This window comes from Meles meles, chromosome X (genome assembly GCF_922984935.1).
Source record: "Meles meles chromosome X, mMelMel3.1 paternal haplotype, whole genome shotgun sequence".
NCBI classification, from domain to species: Eukaryota; Metazoa; Chordata; class Mammalia; order Carnivora; family Mustelidae; genus Meles; species Meles meles.
The window spans coordinates 111,701,265-111,719,565 of record NC_060087.1 but is presented as its reverse complement, the minus strand read 5'-3'; the positions used below and the strand labels follow the sequence as shown (position 1 = coordinate 111,719,565).

Genomic DNA, 18,301 nt, shown 5'->3' with positions numbered 1-18,301 from the left:
GCATACTGTCAATTAACGTTAGCCATCCCTTAATTAGTATCTCACAGCTAATGTGTGCTCTTTGAAGCAAAGTCCTCTCAGGAGCTAGACCTAGCTATCCTTTCACCAGCACCATTCTGAACAACTCATTTAGGTGGATGTGTGAATACCAGCTCCCTGGGTGGTGTTCTTGTTCTAATTTGGAGTGGGGGGTTGTTATTTTCTTTCAGATTTATTTAAGAAAAAGAGAGTGTGCGGTGGACAGAGGGGCAGGGGGAGAGAGAGAATCTCAAGCAGACTCTGTGCTGAGCACAGAGCCTGACACAAGGCTTGATCTCATGACTCTGAGATCATGACCTGAGCCAAAATCAGTGGTCAGACGCTCAACCAGCTGAGCCACCCAGGCGCCCTTTCTTGTTTTAATTTTGAACCTAAATCCAGAGCAGGGTTTCTCAACCTTGGTGCTATCGGCATTTAGAGCTGGATAATTCTTAGTTGTGGGGGTTGCTCTGTGCATTGTGCGGTGTTGAATAGCATCCTTGACCTCTACCCACTAGATACCAGAAGCCTCCCTCCCCCTAAGCTGTTACAGCTAGAAGTGTCTCTAGACATGGCCAAATTGCCCCCAGGTGAGAACCACTAGTCTAAAATACCTCTTTGTAAATAAGTCATGACAAAGATTTAGTGGGCTTGGAAACTTACTCTGCAAAATGTTCCTAAGAGTTTTCATTATTGAAACAACTTTACTAAAGCTGTGGGGGAAGTCGATGGCCGTTCCAGATGTTTATGATATTTTCTCCCTCTTCTCTGTACAGCATATATTTCCAGCCACCTTCTTTCTATGTCTCTGCTCAGGACCTGCCTCATATTGAGAATGGTGGTGTGGCTGTCCTCACGGGGAAGAAGGTGAGCTAGTAAGCCATTTCCCTTGTCCAACTCCATGTGGGCCACAAGAATGGAGACTTGTATTCCCACTACCATTTATGTCTGTCCTGCCATTGTAATTCATTAAAGAAGGATCGAGTCATTTTAGATTTGCTCTTGCCTGTCTTCACTGCTTATTATTTCTTCCTGGGGGAAGCACTAATCTCAAAGCTTAGAGTAGCATGTCAACTAAAATTCCCCAGGGAAGTCAAACCACTGGGGTCATAGACCCTGAATCTGTTTCTTCTCCAGATTTGCTCCTCTGCCCTTCCTTTGTCTTCCTATTTTCCACACTAACATTTCTTTGGGATTATTGATGACAAGAGATGGACAGCAGTATATTATTCAGGGTAGTAAAATAATTTAGGCATTATGTCAGCATGGGAAATATTGTTAGACTTTACAAAGGTGAATGCCTGAGTAATGGGGGCAGTTACTGGAGGGCATTTGTGGGGTCCAAGGTGGGTTTTGTTTTGCTGTGTTATGTTTCATTTTTGTTAATGGGAGGTGCTAGAGTGTATTTGTAAACTAATGGCAGCGTTCCAGTGGAGAGGGAAGAGTTATCAGAAGGAGCGAAGTCCAGAGTAGATGGGATCCAGAGCACAAGTGGAGGAATTGACCTTTGCTAGGCATAAGTCCGCTTCTTCTATAAGGAGACATAGGCAGATGAGGTGGATATAGGTTTATGAATAAGCTGGTAATGAAACATTAGGTATTAAGTATGCTCTGTGTGTAAATAACACACAGGCCCTGCCCTCTAGGGCCTAACAGTATTTAAGCCAAAATGAACAGATAATCAGAACACGTAGATATGGAGTAAAAAAGATAGGCATAGTGTATTGTGGGAATTACTGGGAAACAGGCCCAGTATAGAGGTGATTTCAGGGAAGGCTTCCTGGAGGATGAGGTCTTATTGGATGGAAAATGGTATGGTATGACGAAGAATTCACCAGTGGTAAGTGAAGCAAATTCAAGTAGAAAACAGCATAAGCAAAGGTATGGGGGTATGAAAAAGCACCTTTGGTGCAGGAAAACAAGCAGCTAGCTACTGACAGAGCAGAAAGTATAAGCTAAAGAATGGCAAAAGATGAAACTGAGAAGTTAGGCTGGGGCCTGATTGTGGAGAGCTCTCTTGTATAGAAGAACTTGACCTCTACCTCATGGGCACTGAGGGTCTCTTGCATGTTAAACACGGTTATAAAACAGACTGAATTTTAAGTAATCCTTCTTTTGGCTCTGAGGAGGATGGACCAGACTAGAGGTAGACCATTTTGAAGACATTGTAATAATCTAGGCGAGAGATGATAGAGCCCAAATTAGGGCAGTAGTGGCGGTGGTGGCGGTGTTGGTGGCAGTGGCGGCGGTGATGGCGCTGATGAAGTAGCAGTAGCAGTAAACATGATTTTAAAAGGCTTTAGAGGTATTATCTCATTTTCTCATAATCTTATCAGGTAGGTGCTATCATTATTGTCATTTTATAGAGAAAGAAATTGAGATTAAAAAGAGGTAACTGGGGGCGCCTGGGTGGCTCAGTGGATTAAGCCGCTGCCTTCGGCTCAGGTCATGATCTCAGGGTCCTGGGATCGAGCCCCGCATTGGGCTCTCTGCTCCGCAGGGAGCCTGCTTCCTCCTCTCTCTCTGCCTGCCTCTCTACCTACTTGTGATCTCTCTCTCTGTCAAATAAATAAATAAAATCTTAAAAAAAAAAAGAGGTAACTGTGGGGCACCTGGGTGGTTCAGTCAGTTAATAGTGTTGGACTCTTGATCTCAGCCCAGGTTGTGATCTCAGGGTTGTGAGTTCAGGCCCCACACTGGGGTCCATGCTGGGCCTGGAGCTTACTTTAAAAAAACAATGGTCAACTAACTTGCCTAAGATTATATAGCTAACAAGTGGTGGAGACAGAATTTGAGACCAAATCTGACTCCAGAATTCTGACTCCAGAGCTCAAGCTCTTTCTTTTTTAAGATTTTATTTATTTATTTGACAGAGATCACAAGTAGGCAGGCAGGCAGAGAGAGAGAGAGAGGGGAGGAACAGGCTCCCTGCTGAGCAGAGAGCCCAATGTGGGACTCGATCCCAGGACCCTGAGATCATGACCTGAGCCGAAGGCCGAGGCTTAACCCACTGAGCCACCCAGGCACCCCAGAGCCCAAGCTCTTAATAACACCATTGTATAGCTTCCTGATAGGTGACGGAGAGTGGGAGACAGACTGGAGACATGCTTATAAGGCAGCCTCGATGGGGTTTGGTGATAGATTGAAGGTGGAACAGGAGGGAGAGGGAGGAGGCAACGATGCCTTTCTGATTTCCGGCTTGTAGAGTAGGTGGTGGTATAGCCCCAGCTGAGAGAGACATTACAAGAAGAAGACCTCATTTAAGGGGGAAAGAAAACTTAGTTTTGGACTGTTAAGTGTGAAATGGAATATATTTGTGGAGATGGCCTGTGAGTTGGATAGTTGACTGTGATGCTTAGAGGAGGGATCTGGGCTCAGAGATCCGGGAATGTGTAGGAGTTAAAACCATGAGAGTGGGTGGCCATCTGTGGAGGCCATCTGTGGAGAACTTTGCAGTCAGAGGGGAATGGGACAAGGATGGAACCCTGGGGAACCCAACTTTTAGGAGGGAGGCTGAAGACGAGACCACAGAGGAACTAGGAAGGAAGTTGAAGAGAAAGCCCAGGACAGGGGCTGAGCGAGGCTGGAGAGTTTCAAGAATGATCACATCCTCCTTCTTGTAGCAAAAGGGTATGGCAGGGGGAAAAAAACTGTAAAATGAGCCATATAGACTTAGTGGCTCAGATGTCATTGTGAAGTCAGAAAAGAGGATAAAGGACTCCTTCAAAAAGTTTAAATGAGAAAAGGGAGACACCAGGTGGTAGGAGCTCAAGGAGGACGTAGAGTCAGAAGTGGGGCTCTGAGGACAGGACAGACCAAAGGCGAAGTCCTCGGATGTCAGCAGAGAAGGGGGGATTGAGAGGTAACTACCAGGAGATGGTTCTGGGCAAGAAAGGAAGGGAATGGGGTTCAGGCACAGAAAGAGCACAGAAAGGACACCTCATCCCAGAAGCTGGAAGGAAGGAAGTAAAGGTTTTCTTCCAGGAGTTGGGAGGTGGGAAGCTGAGGAAGATCACTTCAGTTGTTCTTGCAATAAACTAGGGTTCCAGGTGGTTGGTTATCTGAGAGTGAACAGTGTGATGGTTGAGTTAGTGGGGTTGGGTTGAAGAGATAGCTTACCCAAGGACAAACCAAGGGCTAAAGAAGCTACTCACCCATCCAGTCAGTTTATGTCATTGCCTCCAGAAAGCTCAGTGGAGGGCCCTATCACATGTTTGTAGAGCTACCCATACTGCCCTTCTCAGAGCATTTCTCCCTCTTGATTGTGTATGTTAAATGGTCTGCCTTGGCTACTAGACTCTGGAGACAGGGAAGGTATCTGTTTTTCTCACCATCATGTCCCCAACACTTAGCACAGTCCCTGACGTGGTAGGTGTTTAATAAGTATGTCTTGAACTAATGGCCTCGCAGCTGGTAGAGAGGAGAGCAGAGACTGGATCTCTAGTTTCTCTAACTCCAGATCTCAAGCTCTTCACCATAAGAAAGAGGAGGGTGCGAGGAAATTAGAGGCGGTAGCAGGAGAGCAGTTTGGGTGATCTAGCATGGGCCCAGGTTGGTCGGAATGGAACAGCCCACTGGGTAAGCAGAGAAAATCAAAAGCAAGTATAGGTGACAGCGGAACTGGAAAAAAAGCTGGAAGAACGGAAAATTGTGACCCCCACAATGGGATGTTCAAGGTAGAAGTAGAGCTTTAAGGGATGGGATCCGGATGTGGCTGGGAGGAAGAGGAGGGGCCAGCTTCCAACGTCTTCAGTGACTGAGGAGTGACCGGGAGGCGGCTGCAGAGTGGTGACTGGTAGCATGTAGGTGGGTGCTTCTCAGAGGGGCGCGAGGGCACACAAATCTGGAAGCCACAGCAGTCAGCACCCCTACCCCTGGGTGTGCTGGGGGAGGAGTGTGGGTGAATGAGCAGTCTCTACACGTGAGCTGACCTTGGCAGGAGAGCTAAGTTCTAGCGAAGGGTAGAAGGTAGACTAAATATCTTGTAAAAATGTTGAAGATGCAGGAGCGTTGTTAACAAAAAAGTAAGGTTTCCAGAAAAGCCAGGCAGAAAAGTCTGTCTCTGTTCTCCATTTCTACAAATTGGACAGGGACTTTGGGGACTGCAGGGATTTGTTTTAATGTTGGCTGCCTAAGAAATGACGATCACTTGGAGAGGCTGGGCACCAGAGACTGCGGTGCCAGTGGTTACTTAGAAATGGTTTCTTAAGGATCGTCCTAGGTCAAGAACGAATTCTTCTCACTGGGCTGATGGCTGAAGACACAGGGTTCCATTGTGGGGTAATGAAAATTATCTGTAATTATAGTGGTGATGGTTGCACAACCTTGCAAATATACTAAAACCCGCTGATTTGTACACTTTAACATGGTAAGTGTATTGTGAATTATGTCTCGATAAAAAGACGTTTAAAGCTAACTCATCTGTCTTTCTGTGTGTGTCCCAGGTAGTACAGCTTGACGTGAGAGGCAACATGGTGAAACTTAATGATGGCTCTCAGATAACCTATGAAAAGTGCCTGATTGCAACAGGTGAATATTTCTCGGGGTGGATTTCTTCCCTGGTGTAGTTCATTTGAGTTTTAGTACAGAAGGCATTACTTAACCTTTAGAAAACTAAAACCCAGTCTCTCTGAAGTGGGTGTCTTCTCTTGGTGCAAAGCCTAGCTAATGACAGGCCTCTGATCAGCAACCCTTCTGGAGTATCCTTGCTGCCCCTTTGGGTAAGGGCACGATGTGTTTTGAAGAAGATGGCTTTTTTCTCTCCCCGCTTAGCCCTTGCTCTCTGCTCTCCGCCCTGCACCCTGGAAGGGATACAGCCTCACGGCTTCTTTGCAAGTTCCAATCAGAAATCAAGAGAGGAGACTGAAGCAGTCGCTTAAAGGAATATAGCGTGCTTTCTGGTGACGCCCCTAGAAGGATTTAGGGAAGCAAAAAACAGAGCCTTATGGCCATCTCTGGGGAGAGTGGGCCCTTTGTAGAGAGACTCACAAATGGCTTCTCCAGCGAAATTGACAGAAGCCTGCTGAGAAGCTAGGTGAAGGGACACAAAGCCTCTGGGCCCTGTGGATGCTGAGGGGGCCACAGTGCCACCTTCATGGGGGGGGTTGTTTGGACTAGCTTCCCACTTGTCGGGCTAAAGGGTTTTCCTCCTCCTATTTCCAGGAGGCACTCCAAGAAGTTTGTCTGCTATCGACAGGGCTGGAGCAGAGGTGAAGAGTAGAACGACGCTTTTCAGAAAGGTAATTGTCTGTTTAGTGCTTTCATTGCTTTGGTTTTTGAAGAGGTAGCATAATCATGTGGCCCCCAAGTAAGCACCCAGGACTTGGGAGATGGGAGTTCTTTTCATGAGAGACTTGATCTCTGGCCTTGAGCAAGTCACTTCCTCTCTCTGCACCTTAAATACCTCACTGGAGGGTTTTCAGCTCCTAGGCAAAAAATACATCTAGTGTTTTTGATTGCTTGCTGTAGTTCCTTCCCATTGCCCTTCTGTATTTTTTTTCCTGATGCTTTTGAGTCATTGGAACTCCTTATAGCCTGTTGGCATTTTGCATTGCAAATGCTACTGCGGAGCCTTTGAGGAGAAAACTCTTGAGTACCTCAGTGAAAAAGGAAGGGGGAACTTTGTTTCTTAAGGCTGTGCTTTACTCTTGACCCCTGTGGAAAATTTCCAGGCGCTCTTACGGGTATTTGAGAAGACTGGTATCATCCTTTCAATTCTTGACCGAATAAAGTTTATCAGCCTTTGGCACCATTGACATTTTGGGCTGGATGATTGTTCCTTGTGAGCGGCTGGCCTGTGCAAATAGGGCATTTAGCAGCATCCCTGCCTCTGCCCATTACCTGCAAGGGGCACTTCCTTGCCCCCAGCTGTGGCAACCCGAAATGTCTCCAGAAATTGCCAGATGTCCCCTCAGGGAGAGGGGCCAAAATTGCCCCCAATCGAGAACCACTGATGCTAGAAGGAATGTTCCAGCGGAGAGAGAAATTTACATCAGTAACAGAGGCTGTAATTGAGCTACTTCATACAAGGAGATTTTATGTGCAAATGACGTGTCAAAGATGTAGTAGAAAATATTTCTTGTTATTATCATATATCCTTGTTATTGTCCTTTGGAAATCAGTAGACTAAACTGGTGTGATCCTGCAGATTGGAGACTTTCGAACCTTAGAGAAGATTTCCCGGGAAGTCAAGTCAATTACGATAATCGGTGGGGGCTTCCTTGGGAGCGAACTGGCCTGCGCTCTTGGCAGAAAGGGTGAGTACTGGGCTGTGACCTCGATTCTGTGGTTTTATATCCCGTGCTTTCTGGGGCTCTCACAAATTCCAGGGATGCATTTGCCAGGATCAGTAGAAAGTTTGATTAAGATTTATGTGGTAAGGGGTGCCTGTCTGCCTTAGTCAGTAGAGCATGTAACTCTTGATCTCGGGGATGTGAGTTCAGGCCCCACGATGGGGGTAGAGTTTGCTTTAAAAAAAAGAAAAGATGTATGTGGTGAAAAGCTAAGCACTGAGCTTAGTTCTCGTGAGGAATCCCTTAGTGACCAAAAAGCTACCATCTGAGCAACTGAACAGAAATGCTTTCTTTCCCTTCCTCTAGCCTTTAAGCCAGGACTCCTCAGAAATAAAGTATTAAGGGGATGACTGGCTGGGTTCAGTTGGTAGAGTGTGTGACTCTTGCTCTGGGGATTGTGAGTTCGAGGCCCACATTGGGTATAGAGATTATTTAAAAATAAAATTTTTATTTTTAATAAAATTTTTATCTTTAGGGGTGCCTGGGTGGCTCAGTCAGTTAAGCATCTGATAAGTTTTTTATTTTTTTATTTTTACTTTTTTTAAAGATTTCATTTATTTGAGAGAGAGTCCAGGCACACACAGAGGGAGAGGGAGAATCAGACTCTCTGCTGAACAGGGAGCCTGATGTGGGGCTTGATCCCAGGACCCCGGGATCATGACCCTAGCCAAAGGCAGATGCTTAACCGACTGAGCCCCCCAGGTGCCCTCTGATAAATCTTTTTTTCAAAAAAAGAAAATATTAAGGAAAGTAAGTTATTGGGATGATAAGGGCAATGTAGACTACAGAGTTGTATGTTTGAATTTTTATTCCTTGTAAAAGTCACACTTTCTTCAGACATATGATGGTTCCCAGTTGGACCGATCTATATATTCTGGTTTGAATGTTTCATGGCAGCCGTTTTCCTCAATGTCAGTTTTTGGCTGTGTGAAATCAGGCCATCTTCTCAGGAGGGTGCTTCCTGTTCACAGGCCAGAGGTGTCAGTGTGAGCCTGAGCTGCTGCCTGGGTGTAATGCACTTAGTTCTGGCACCTGTTGTGTTTGCCTTGTCAGTGCCCTCGTGCCCCAGCGCCCCACGAACAGGAGCTCTGGCCTAGATCACAGCGTTGCCCTGTGTGTCACGAATGGCTGCCTGTTGCTCCTTCACTTCTCTTCCTGTCCTCGCAGGATTGGCTTCTGCCTCCTGCTCTACCTACTCTGTTTCTTCTTCCCAGCTCGAGCTTTGGGTACAGAAGTGATTCAGCTCTTCCCTGAGAAAGGAAATATGGGAAAGATCCTCCCTGAATACCTCAGCAACTGGACCATGGAGAAAGTCAGACGAGGTAGAGAGACTTTACGTATGCTATTGCTCTTTCCTTTGAATGAGCCCTAATCCAAAGTTGGTTTCTTTGGGAACCCCCTTGACATACGCCATATCACCTGGCAGGTGAACTATTTCCACCATTCTCCACTCAGCCAAGTTCCTGTAGGTGTTCTGAATTTGATGCACAAAATTCCCGGAAGTACTGAAAATGAGCTGTGGGTGTGCGTTCTTGTGGTTCCCCAAGGCTGCCTACGTACTAATGATTACTGGTTTTACGATGAGTGGTGCCTTTAGTCATCTTCCCTTCTTGTCATGAAGGTGGGACGCTCTCAGGCTCAGCCTCAGGTCTTGTTTGCCTTCACAGAGGGGGTTAAGGTGCTTCCCAATGCTATTGTGCAATCAGTTGGAGTCAGCGGTGGCAAGTTACTCATCAAGTTGAAAGACGGCCGGAAGGTAAGGAGGGGAAGGCTGCCAGACCTTCCAGCTCTCCCCTCCCCTTTCCTCGTTATTACTCCTTCATTCGATAACAGTAGTTTTTGTGGCAGCCACCATTAACACTCTCATAATTTTCTGAATGAACTGTTCCCTCCATTAAAATAAGAACGATGAGAGCCAAAGTAGACATCTGTGAACCACTTTCCCCTCCCGTTTGTATCACAGATTTTTTGAGACCTTTCAAGGGTGGCAGATTTCTGTTCTGACGATGTGGGGTATATTTGTGTTTGGAGGAATTTTATAAAGTAGACCTTTAAATCTGTTTACCAGAGTTATATAAGTTAATCGGTGTTTTTTTTTTTTTTTTTGTAAAGCTCCAATTCCTAGTAAAATAATGCGCAGTTGCTATGTCCATAGACATACATGGAAACTGTGGTAATTGGCTGAATTATTTCTGTTTCCCCCGTCAGGTAGAAACTGACCACATAGTGGCAGCTGTGGGCCTGGAACCCAACGTTGAGTTGGCCAAGACAGGTGGACTAGAGATAGACTCAGATTTTGGTGGCTTCCGGGTAAATGCAGAGCTCCAAGCACGCTCCAACATCTGGGTGGTAAGTGTGCTATAGCATGAGCGGGAATGGTTCCTTGTCTGCAGCCCGTGAGCGAGTCTGCCCGGCAGTGTGCAAAAGCTCAGCAGCACCTTGCCCAGATAGAGGCAGAATGTTTGGAGGCTGAGGGTGAAGAACAAAAACTTCACTACTTGATTTACAAAATCAGGTATGGCTTCATGCCACAAGCTAGTGGAAAAGGAAATGAACAGTGTGTGCGCCTACAGAAATAGAGTTCTTCCCATTCTGTGGTTGGCAGCCGCCTTTGGCATTGCCCTGATGGGCATGTGCCCAGCTTTTAGATGGATCTGCTGTTCCCTTTGCCCGAAAGTGAGCCCAGGGAATGGAGGATGAGGCAGTTTTATAAAATTCTCTAAGGGGGAAAATAACTCTGTTTTCGTTATCCTTGAGCACTATTTTTAACTGTTTTTAAAAATCTGTTATGACACAAACAAGACTATAGTATGTAGGAACCATGAGGTAATTTCCCCATTGTTAGATCATTACAAATGTATTGTGTTTGATTAGGTACTCTGCAACTAAGGACATAGGAACTTTGAAGGGTTTTTTTTTCCCTTAAAGCTTTTTTTTTTTTTTTTAAAGATAAAGTGTACTGTTTTGTTTTTTTTTTTAAGATTTATTTTATTTTAGAGCATGAGCAGGGGAAGGGGCAGAGGGAAAGAGAGAGAGAATCCTAAGCAGAGTCCCTGCTGCTGAGTGCAGAGCCCGACTTGGGGCTCAGTCTTAGGACCCTGAGATCATGAACTGAGCTGAAATCACACATCAGATGCTTAACAGACTGAGCCACCCATGTGTGCCTAGAATATACTGGATTTCGAAAAACTTGTTATAAAAGCAATATGTAGGGGCACCTGGGTTGCTCAGTCATTGTCTGCCTTCGGCTCAGGTCATGATCCCAGGGTCCTAGGATCAAGACCCACATCGGGCTCCCTGCTCAGCGGGAAGTCTGCTTCTCCCTCTCCCACTCCCCCTGCTTATGTTCCCTCTCTTGCTGTATCTCTCTCTGTCAAATAAATAGACAAAATGTTTTTTTAAAAAGGCACTATGTAGGTGCACCTGGGTGGCTCAGTCAGTTGGGCATCTGACTCTTGATTTTGGCTCAGGTCATGATCTCGGGGTTGTGAGATTGAGCCCCACATGAGGCTCCCTGCTCAGTGGGGAGTCTGCTTGAGGTTCTCTCTCCCTCTCTGTCCCCTCCCGACCTCTCTAAAATAAGTAAATCTTTTAAAAAGCAATATGCACTCAATATGGAAGACACAGACAAGAATGAGAAAAGGGGAAGAAAAAAAAAGAAAAGGGGGAATCACCTACAGCAGCCACCAATATTTTGGTATATTTCCCCCCCTTCATTTTCTTCTGAATAGGTTTTTTTTTTCCCTTTGTTACAGATGGTCACGGTGAGTGTACTATAGTAAACATTTGTGTTCTTCTCTTTCTTACTTACCATTCTTTTTTTTTTTTTTTACTTACCATTCTAAGGTATTTTCCATGTTGCTTCAGATCCTAAAGACTGTATAATAGACCACCAAGTGGATTTCATAGTTTATTTCAGCATTGCTCACATGCTGCTGGATTTTTGAGGTTGCCTTGGGGGAGTCTGAATAGCCACAAAGGCTTAGAGCACTCACGTGCCACATCCTTAGTGAAGTTGGCCTTGTTCACCTCCAGCCAGAGGCTCTCTCTGCTTGATCTGTACCTGTCACGTGGTACCCTGCATTTCACTCTAGTGAGGAACGATGCTGCATCTTCCTCAATTAGGTTATATGCTCTTTGTGGGCAAAGTGGGGGTCAGGTTTGTCTCAGCCACCCAGACAGTATAATGCTTTGTACAGAAATAAGTTTTCCATAAATATTTGGTGAATGAAGGAATAGATACTGAATGACCAAAAGAAAATCTTATCTTGGAAAAGATTTCTAGGTGAGAGGCGGTCTCACACCTACAAACTGGTTTCTGTGCATAGGAAAGAATGTTTTGCAAGTCATGGTTATCAAATACTGGTCTCTGCTAAGGGCAGAATGAGAGAAGAAATAGGTGTGTGCTGCAGCATAGAAGATTTAGGTGCACTTTGTGGAAGCATAGAATAGTTTTTTGTTTTGTGGGGTTAGCATAGAATAGTTTTTTAAAAATGGAATATCAACTTCTTTTAGTAAGTGTAGGTGCGATTCTGGCCTGTAAATAGAAAACACTAATTAGTTAATAGCACAAGCGCTCTTTTTGAGCCCTTGAAATGTATGTTCTATCTTTGTTTTTCTTTTTGTTTATCATGGGCTCATGTCATGTGTTTGTTTCCAAAGGCAGGAGATGCTGCATGCTTCTACGATATAAAGTTGGGTAGGAGGCGGGTAGAGCACCATGATCACGCTGTTGTGAGTGGAAGATTGGCCGGAGAAAATATGACTGGAGCTGCTAAGCCATACTGGCATCAGTCGATGTTCTGGTAATAGCTCTGTGCTTTATGGACTGAACTGGTTAGAACACAGAAGGAATGGAACCAGAGTTACAGTTTGGTTTCCATGTGGGCCAGTTAGCTTCATACAGAGGGGAGAAGACTTCATCATGTTTCCATGCATTCTACACCCAAGCAGCTTTCTGGTAAAAGGCCCCACCTGTAAGTTCAGCTCAGCGAATGAGTGGAGGCGTCATCAGCACTTCTGGTAAAATTAGCTTGGGGTTTTGAGCTATGGTGGGCGGTAACAAATGTGTACTCTTAGCTAGAGCTGGCGCTGTATTTTCATTTGTTCTTTCTTTGGTGCTAATGAGCCCAACATACTGTCAGAAAAGACAGCCCATGGGCAACTGGCTGGCTCAGTCAGTGGAACATGCAACTCTTGATCTCGGGGTCATGAGTTTGAGCCCCGTGTTGGGTGTAGAGATTACTTTAGACAGCCCACTCAAGACCAGCAGTTCAAAGTCAGGCATCTATAGGCAGTTCTCTGGATAGCAAAAAGTTAGCAAGGGACATTCCTGAGTACTGGCATTGACCTTACTTGGCACACTCTCCTCTCGTTGCTTTGAAAGATGGGATACATAAAAAACTTCAGGGTTTCAGAAGCCTCTAAGCAGTTTCTGTTGGGGAAAATTTTCAGCTGGTGAGAATACATTTTAGGAAAATCACACACAGTTTTGTGAGCAGGCAGCAGAATCATAACAGCTGGGTTTCAGGGTCAAAACCTGTAAGATAATGCGGTTAGGAACAAAAGAGTGCATAGCTAGATAATTATCAGTTAGGTCTCCGGACCAGCATCCAAGAAGTCATTGTAGACCGTTGGCTGAAGATACCAGTCCAGTGAGCTTCTGTGGTCAAGAAAGGACAACATGGGAATAAAAAGCAGAGCATGAGGAATTTAGTCCACGATCTTCAAGTAGCATCATAAGGGGACAGACAGTAGCTTATGCCTGTGGTGAGCACTGCACAGTGTATAAACCATCAAATCACTAAGTTATACACCTGAAATGAGTGTAACACGGTATGTCCACTATCTTTAAATTTTACTTACTTTCTTACTAACTTAGTTAATGATGCCAAAAGGTAGAGCACCAGAAACAAAACCATGCATAGTAGCCTCACGTGATTACAAAACCATCGTGTGTCTGTGCCACAAATACTCTTTGAAGTTCCTGGCATAGTAAAAACTGTGTGATGATGATAGGAAAAGATTCCAAGAAGATTAAAATAAAACCTTGAAAATGAAGGCTCAGAGGAAATACTGTCCATTGATGAAACTGTAAAAGATCTCAGATTCTGAATTCTGTAAATACGGAGTACCCTTTCAAGTGTCAGAAAGGCAATTTTAGGTTGAGTTGAAAGAAGGTATTGAACAGTAAATTTGAAGAACCCATCATCCCCCAAGGGATAAAGGCGTGGATAAATTTCAGAAAGTGTAGATCATTGTATGGGTATATGATAAGTAGAATGGCTTATTAAGGAAAATTAAAGCCACTTTGGGATAGGAATGCTTTCCCACCATTGTCCCCAGATGCCCTGGCAAGCAGACCGATCAGTTCGGCATTTCCCTTGCTGCACATACCAAGTTCTTTGGTTGGCATGAATCAAAGTGTGGTGTCTTAGAAAAAATAAAAAATGTACCACCGTGTCATTCTTTGCAGCCTCTTGACAGAACACCCTCTTCTCTCTCCTTCCTTAGGAGTGATTTGGGTCCCGACGTTGGCTACGAAGCTATTGGTCTTGTGGACAGTAGTTTGCCCACAGTCGGTGTGTTTGCAAAAGCAACTGCACAAGACAACCCAAAATCTGCCACAGAGCAGTCAGGTAAGGAAGCCCAACTACTTCTCTGGGAAGAGTATTGAGAAGCGCGTGTCCAAATTCTCCTGAACAACGGGTTTCTGTATTGACCAGAGGGAACTGTCAGTGAAAGCCTTTCTTCATGTTGTGCTTTAAAATAAACCCAACCCGAAGTCCTCACTCTTCGGTGGTCCGAGAGCTGGCAAAATCAGGTATCCTGGTCCGAGCGTAGACTGAGATGTGGTGGGTGTTCGTCCTAGCCTCTGGCCGTGGCTCGCTCGCCAAGACTGGTTTAGTTTGCCTTGAGGGACTGGGAAGCCCTGTGCACTGAAGAAAACCGGAACTTACACGATTTTTATTGTTATTTTTTATTATCCTTACTATTATTAGCCTCCTACTAATCCCAAGAACTTAGTGTAGGACCTATTATTCTCCACAGACCCTGGGCAGTGAAAAACTGGGCTGAGTAATTCTTGAGCTGCCTGTAATTCCACTTGTCATGTCTTACTGCCAGGTTTTCTTCAGACGGGAGGCATCTCAAGGAATGATCTTCTCTCCCACACATGACTCTTTCATTAACTCTTAGACCTGTTCTCTCTCCCTTCCATGACCCCAGCTAAAGTTACTTAGCCTCCATGTCCTCTTGTCAGAGGCGTCTCAAGAACAGGTTGCTCTTGAAGAAGGAGAGAACAAGACATTATATGGACATGTAGGTCCTTTTCGTGTGTAATCCAGGTGGATAACACACGCGCTCCTTCATCTGGCCTTCTCCGGAGAAGCGAATCCAGGAGGGGGACCCAGGGACTTAGAAACTCTGGGGCACTACTCTGTATCCTGGGCAGTATCGTTCAGAGCCAGCCTGACAGTTCTCAGAGGACAGCATGCCCCCTCCTGAGGAGGCATGTTTTTTTTTCCATATGGAAGTGTGCTGTCCTGCTTTGGCCAGAGGGCCTCTCTAGCAGCACTGTCCAGTGGACCTTTCTGCTCTGTCCACTACCTTAGCCCCTAGCTGCATGTGGCTTTTTAGCACTTGAAATGTGGCTCGTGCAAATGAGAACTGAATTTTACATTTGATTTAATTTTGGTTCAAATTGATTAAATTTTCATTAACTTTTAACAAATTTTAATTGAAATTGCTGTTTGTGGCTAGTGGCTACTGTACTGAATCGTGCAGCTCTCAAATGTTCCTCAGAGGATAAGAGCAAGTCTTCCGCAGTTTGAAGAAATCCAGATACCAGGAAATAATCCACAGCATACATTTAAAATGAAATGGTAAGGGAGGCAAGTTCTGGGTCAGACTGACGCCATGCCCTGGAGCTGGCAAGGAAGAGCTTTTGTCGGCTTTGCCAATGGAGAGGAGCTGGATAAGGCTTTACTTTCTAAGTGCTTACTACGGGGGCATAAAAACAAATCCTCTAGGAGCAGCTTGAAGCAGGTGTCAAAAGATACTTGCCTTCTAGAATTTCCCAAGTTCATAACAGGCTCTCATTTTGATTTTGTTTGTTCTGGGGATTGGCCACAGGGACTGGTATCCGCTCTGAGAGTGAGACAGAGTCTGAGGCCTCAGAAATCGACGTTCCTCCCAGCAGTCCTGCAGCCCCCCAGGCCCCTGCCCAAGGGGAGGACTACGGCAAAGGTGTCATCTTCTACCTCAGGGACAAAGTGGTGGTAGGGATCGTGCTGTGGAACATCTTCAACCGAATGCCAATAGCAAGGAAGGTGGGTACCCATCAGAGCTCCTTGAGGAAGATGAGACCTGTGGGCCAGAAAACGCGCCCGGGACTTCATCGGGTGCCCTGCTGTGCATTGTCCACCTGGGTCGGAGTTGGCATACGCTCATTTGGGGTTAACAGAGGGCTATTCGCACAGCTCCCAGGGCAATGTGGGGGCTGGCCCAGGCCTCCCCATTGTGGGGGCTGGCCTGGCGCATGCAAAGCAAGTCGGTGACCCACTGTTCTCTCTCCCTCAGATCATTAAGGATGGTGAGCAACATGAAGATCTCAATGAAGTAGCCAAACTCTTCAACATTCACGAAGACTGAAGCCCCCGCAGTGCAACAGGCAAGCACTTTGCTGTCCCTGACAGCAGTTCGGATGAGTAAAGGAGCATTTTTTATTCAGCGCACTTCCTCTGTATGTATGAGTTTGAATGGTAAAGTCCTTTGTGAATATTTCAACCATGTAGGCAGATTCTTAATGTTCACATCACTAAATAAAACCTGATTCTTCTAAATTAAATTCTGTTCTCTTTGAAAGGGAACGGGTGGGCGAGGGGAGGAAAGTTGTGCATCTCGGTGAGCAAGCACACTGGAGCTCTCACCAAGTGCATGATTTTTTTCAGCCTCGTATTCCCTGCTCCACACTCTCAGCTGCTTTCAGTTCCCTGAATGTGTCTCTGGCCCCATCCACTGTTAAATGAGTGAACACAGAAACACATGGAGCAGACTCTGCTTTACCTGGAACAATTCCTGTTGTCCTGCTCAGAACTGGCTTGGACCGCGAGGGGCCAGAAAGGTCACTTACTGCCGAAGCAGCAAGGGTTCAGAGACCTGGTGCTTCATGGCTAAACCTAGAAACTGAATCCTTGAGGGATTGTCATCTCTCAACTCCCATCTCTCAATCCTCCGTGCACTGTCCCTCAAACCGGAAATCTGCTCTTCCCTCACCCTTTTTACCTAAAATAGGCTTATAGACACACCTCATTTTACAGATGATTTCCTGAGAACAGAAGGGAGAGTTTCATAAGTCACCTCCTTTTTTATATTTCAAATGAACTTTTAAAAATCAAATCTTGAAGCACCCAGCAGGCCCAGTCAGAAGAGCACGTAACTCTTGATCTCAGGGTCATGAGTTGGAGCCCCACATAGGGTGTAGAGATTACTTAAAATCTTTAAAAAAAAAAACGAATTAGCTGCAGTAGGACAGGTTCTCACTATATGTATGCAGGTTTAGTGAAATATGATCTGATCCATGGCACATCCACATCCATATGTAGAAAACTCACTGAGCAGCCTATGAAAGAGGACTGATTCTGTGGTGCTCATTGCTACTTACAAAGACGGCTGTGGTTCTAAGATCCTGAAGCAGTTCACAAATCGTCTTTTAAAAGATCAAATTGCGATTTGTCTTTCTTTAGTGGTATGTGCAATTTAGTCTAATTTTTTGACAGTTGTTATCCTTGTATAGCATGTCACTGTACTTCAGTTAAGTAAAATGAAATGATTTATTCATCTACTTAGTGTTCGTTGACTGCCTGCTGTGAGTCAGGTAGATGTCAGAATAGGAAGATGAAGCAAACATGGCCACTTCAGGAACTCCTGGCTTCAGTGAGGAAGGCAGACACATGAACAGAGGAGTATCATACAGTGGGATGTGTCCACAGAAAGACACAAACTACTGTGGACACACCAAGAATGGAGATCAGCCAGAGCAACCGTCCTCAGTCAACTACTGATGCTAGATCACTTCCCTTTTTTTTTTAAGATTTTATTTATTTGGCAGAGAGAGAGAGAGGGAATACAAACAGAGGGAGTGGGAGAGGGAAAAGCAGGCTTCCCCCTGAGCAGGGAGCCCGATGCAGGACTCGATCCCAGGACCCCGGGATCATGACCTGAGCTGAAGGCAGCTGCTTAAGGACTGAGCCACCGAGGCACCCTGCTAGATCACTTCCTAAAGCATCACTTAGTCCATGTCCTTCCAGCTGCACCTCCAGCCCCCAGGTGAACAATGTACAGTAACTCCTTGTCACCAACCGTACCAGGTCCAAAGTCTTCCAAAGAGCTCCCGACCTCAGCCCTCCCTGCCCCCATCCCGCCTCCTTTCCCACAACAGACTCATGCACACATACACATCTGGTTTATTCACACCCTTAAACTGTTCGTGCTCACCACATCTGGAATGTCATCACGGCTCCCTTTCACCTATCCGCTCCTGCTCACCTCCCAAGGCCCAAATGAAATTGCACCTTGGTAACGTGGTATCAGTTGGATTAGTGCCCATGCATGATTTCATGTCTGAACTCCAATTGCACCTACTACCTTTGAACTTGATTGTTCATTAAGTCATTCTCCGCATCATTAAGGTTCACTCCCTGAATTGATAGTAAGCTATCCCAGAACAGAGACTTTTTCTCAGAATGAGGATAATGTGTCCCATCCCCCCAAGCCCCAGCAGAGTCCTGAACAAGTCCTTCATCGCTTGGTTGGATGATGCTAGATAACAGGGCTTGCTGCAAAAATGACCCTCCGCCTTGTAACCTCTGTTCTCTGTAATCCAGGTTGTCAGACCCCCATTATTTCACCCACTGCTGAGACTTGCCACAGATACCCAGGACACGTCTGATCTCTCCAGGTCCCCAAGGATTGCAGGGACCTTTTTCTAA

The 18,301-nt window shown here is 45.6% G+C and overlaps 1 protein-coding gene across 2 annotated transcripts in view; it reads left to right on the top strand.

The window, feature by feature from the left end:
• The window catches only part of AIFM1 (apoptosis inducing factor mitochondria associated 1), a 33,059-nt gene extending 16,906 nt beyond the window's left edge, over window positions 1–16,153 (top strand). For both annotated transcript variants that reach the window (XM_045995475.1, XM_045995474.1), the window contains exons 6-16: window positions 795–885; window positions 5,463–5,547; window positions 6,181–6,257; window positions 7,166–7,274; window positions 8,525–8,632; window positions 8,978–9,066; window positions 9,519–9,659; window positions 11,973–12,115; window positions 13,824–13,948; window positions 15,444–15,640; window positions 15,891–16,153. In XM_045995475.1, the coding sequence (XP_045851431.1) occupies window positions 795–885; window positions 5,463–5,547; window positions 6,181–6,257; window positions 7,166–7,274; window positions 8,525–8,632; window positions 8,978–9,066; window positions 9,519–9,659; window positions 11,973–12,115; window positions 13,824–13,948; window positions 15,444–15,640; window positions 15,891–15,962 (1,237 nt within the window). In that variant the 3' untranslated portion in view covers window positions 15,963–16,153. The remainder of the gene's footprint in view (window positions 1–794; window positions 886–5,462; window positions 5,548–6,180; window positions 6,258–7,165; window positions 7,275–8,524; window positions 8,633–8,977; window positions 9,067–9,518; window positions 9,660–11,972; window positions 12,116–13,823; window positions 13,949–15,443; window positions 15,641–15,890) is intronic.
• The last annotated feature ends 2,148 nt before the right edge of the window (window positions 16,154–18,301 follow it).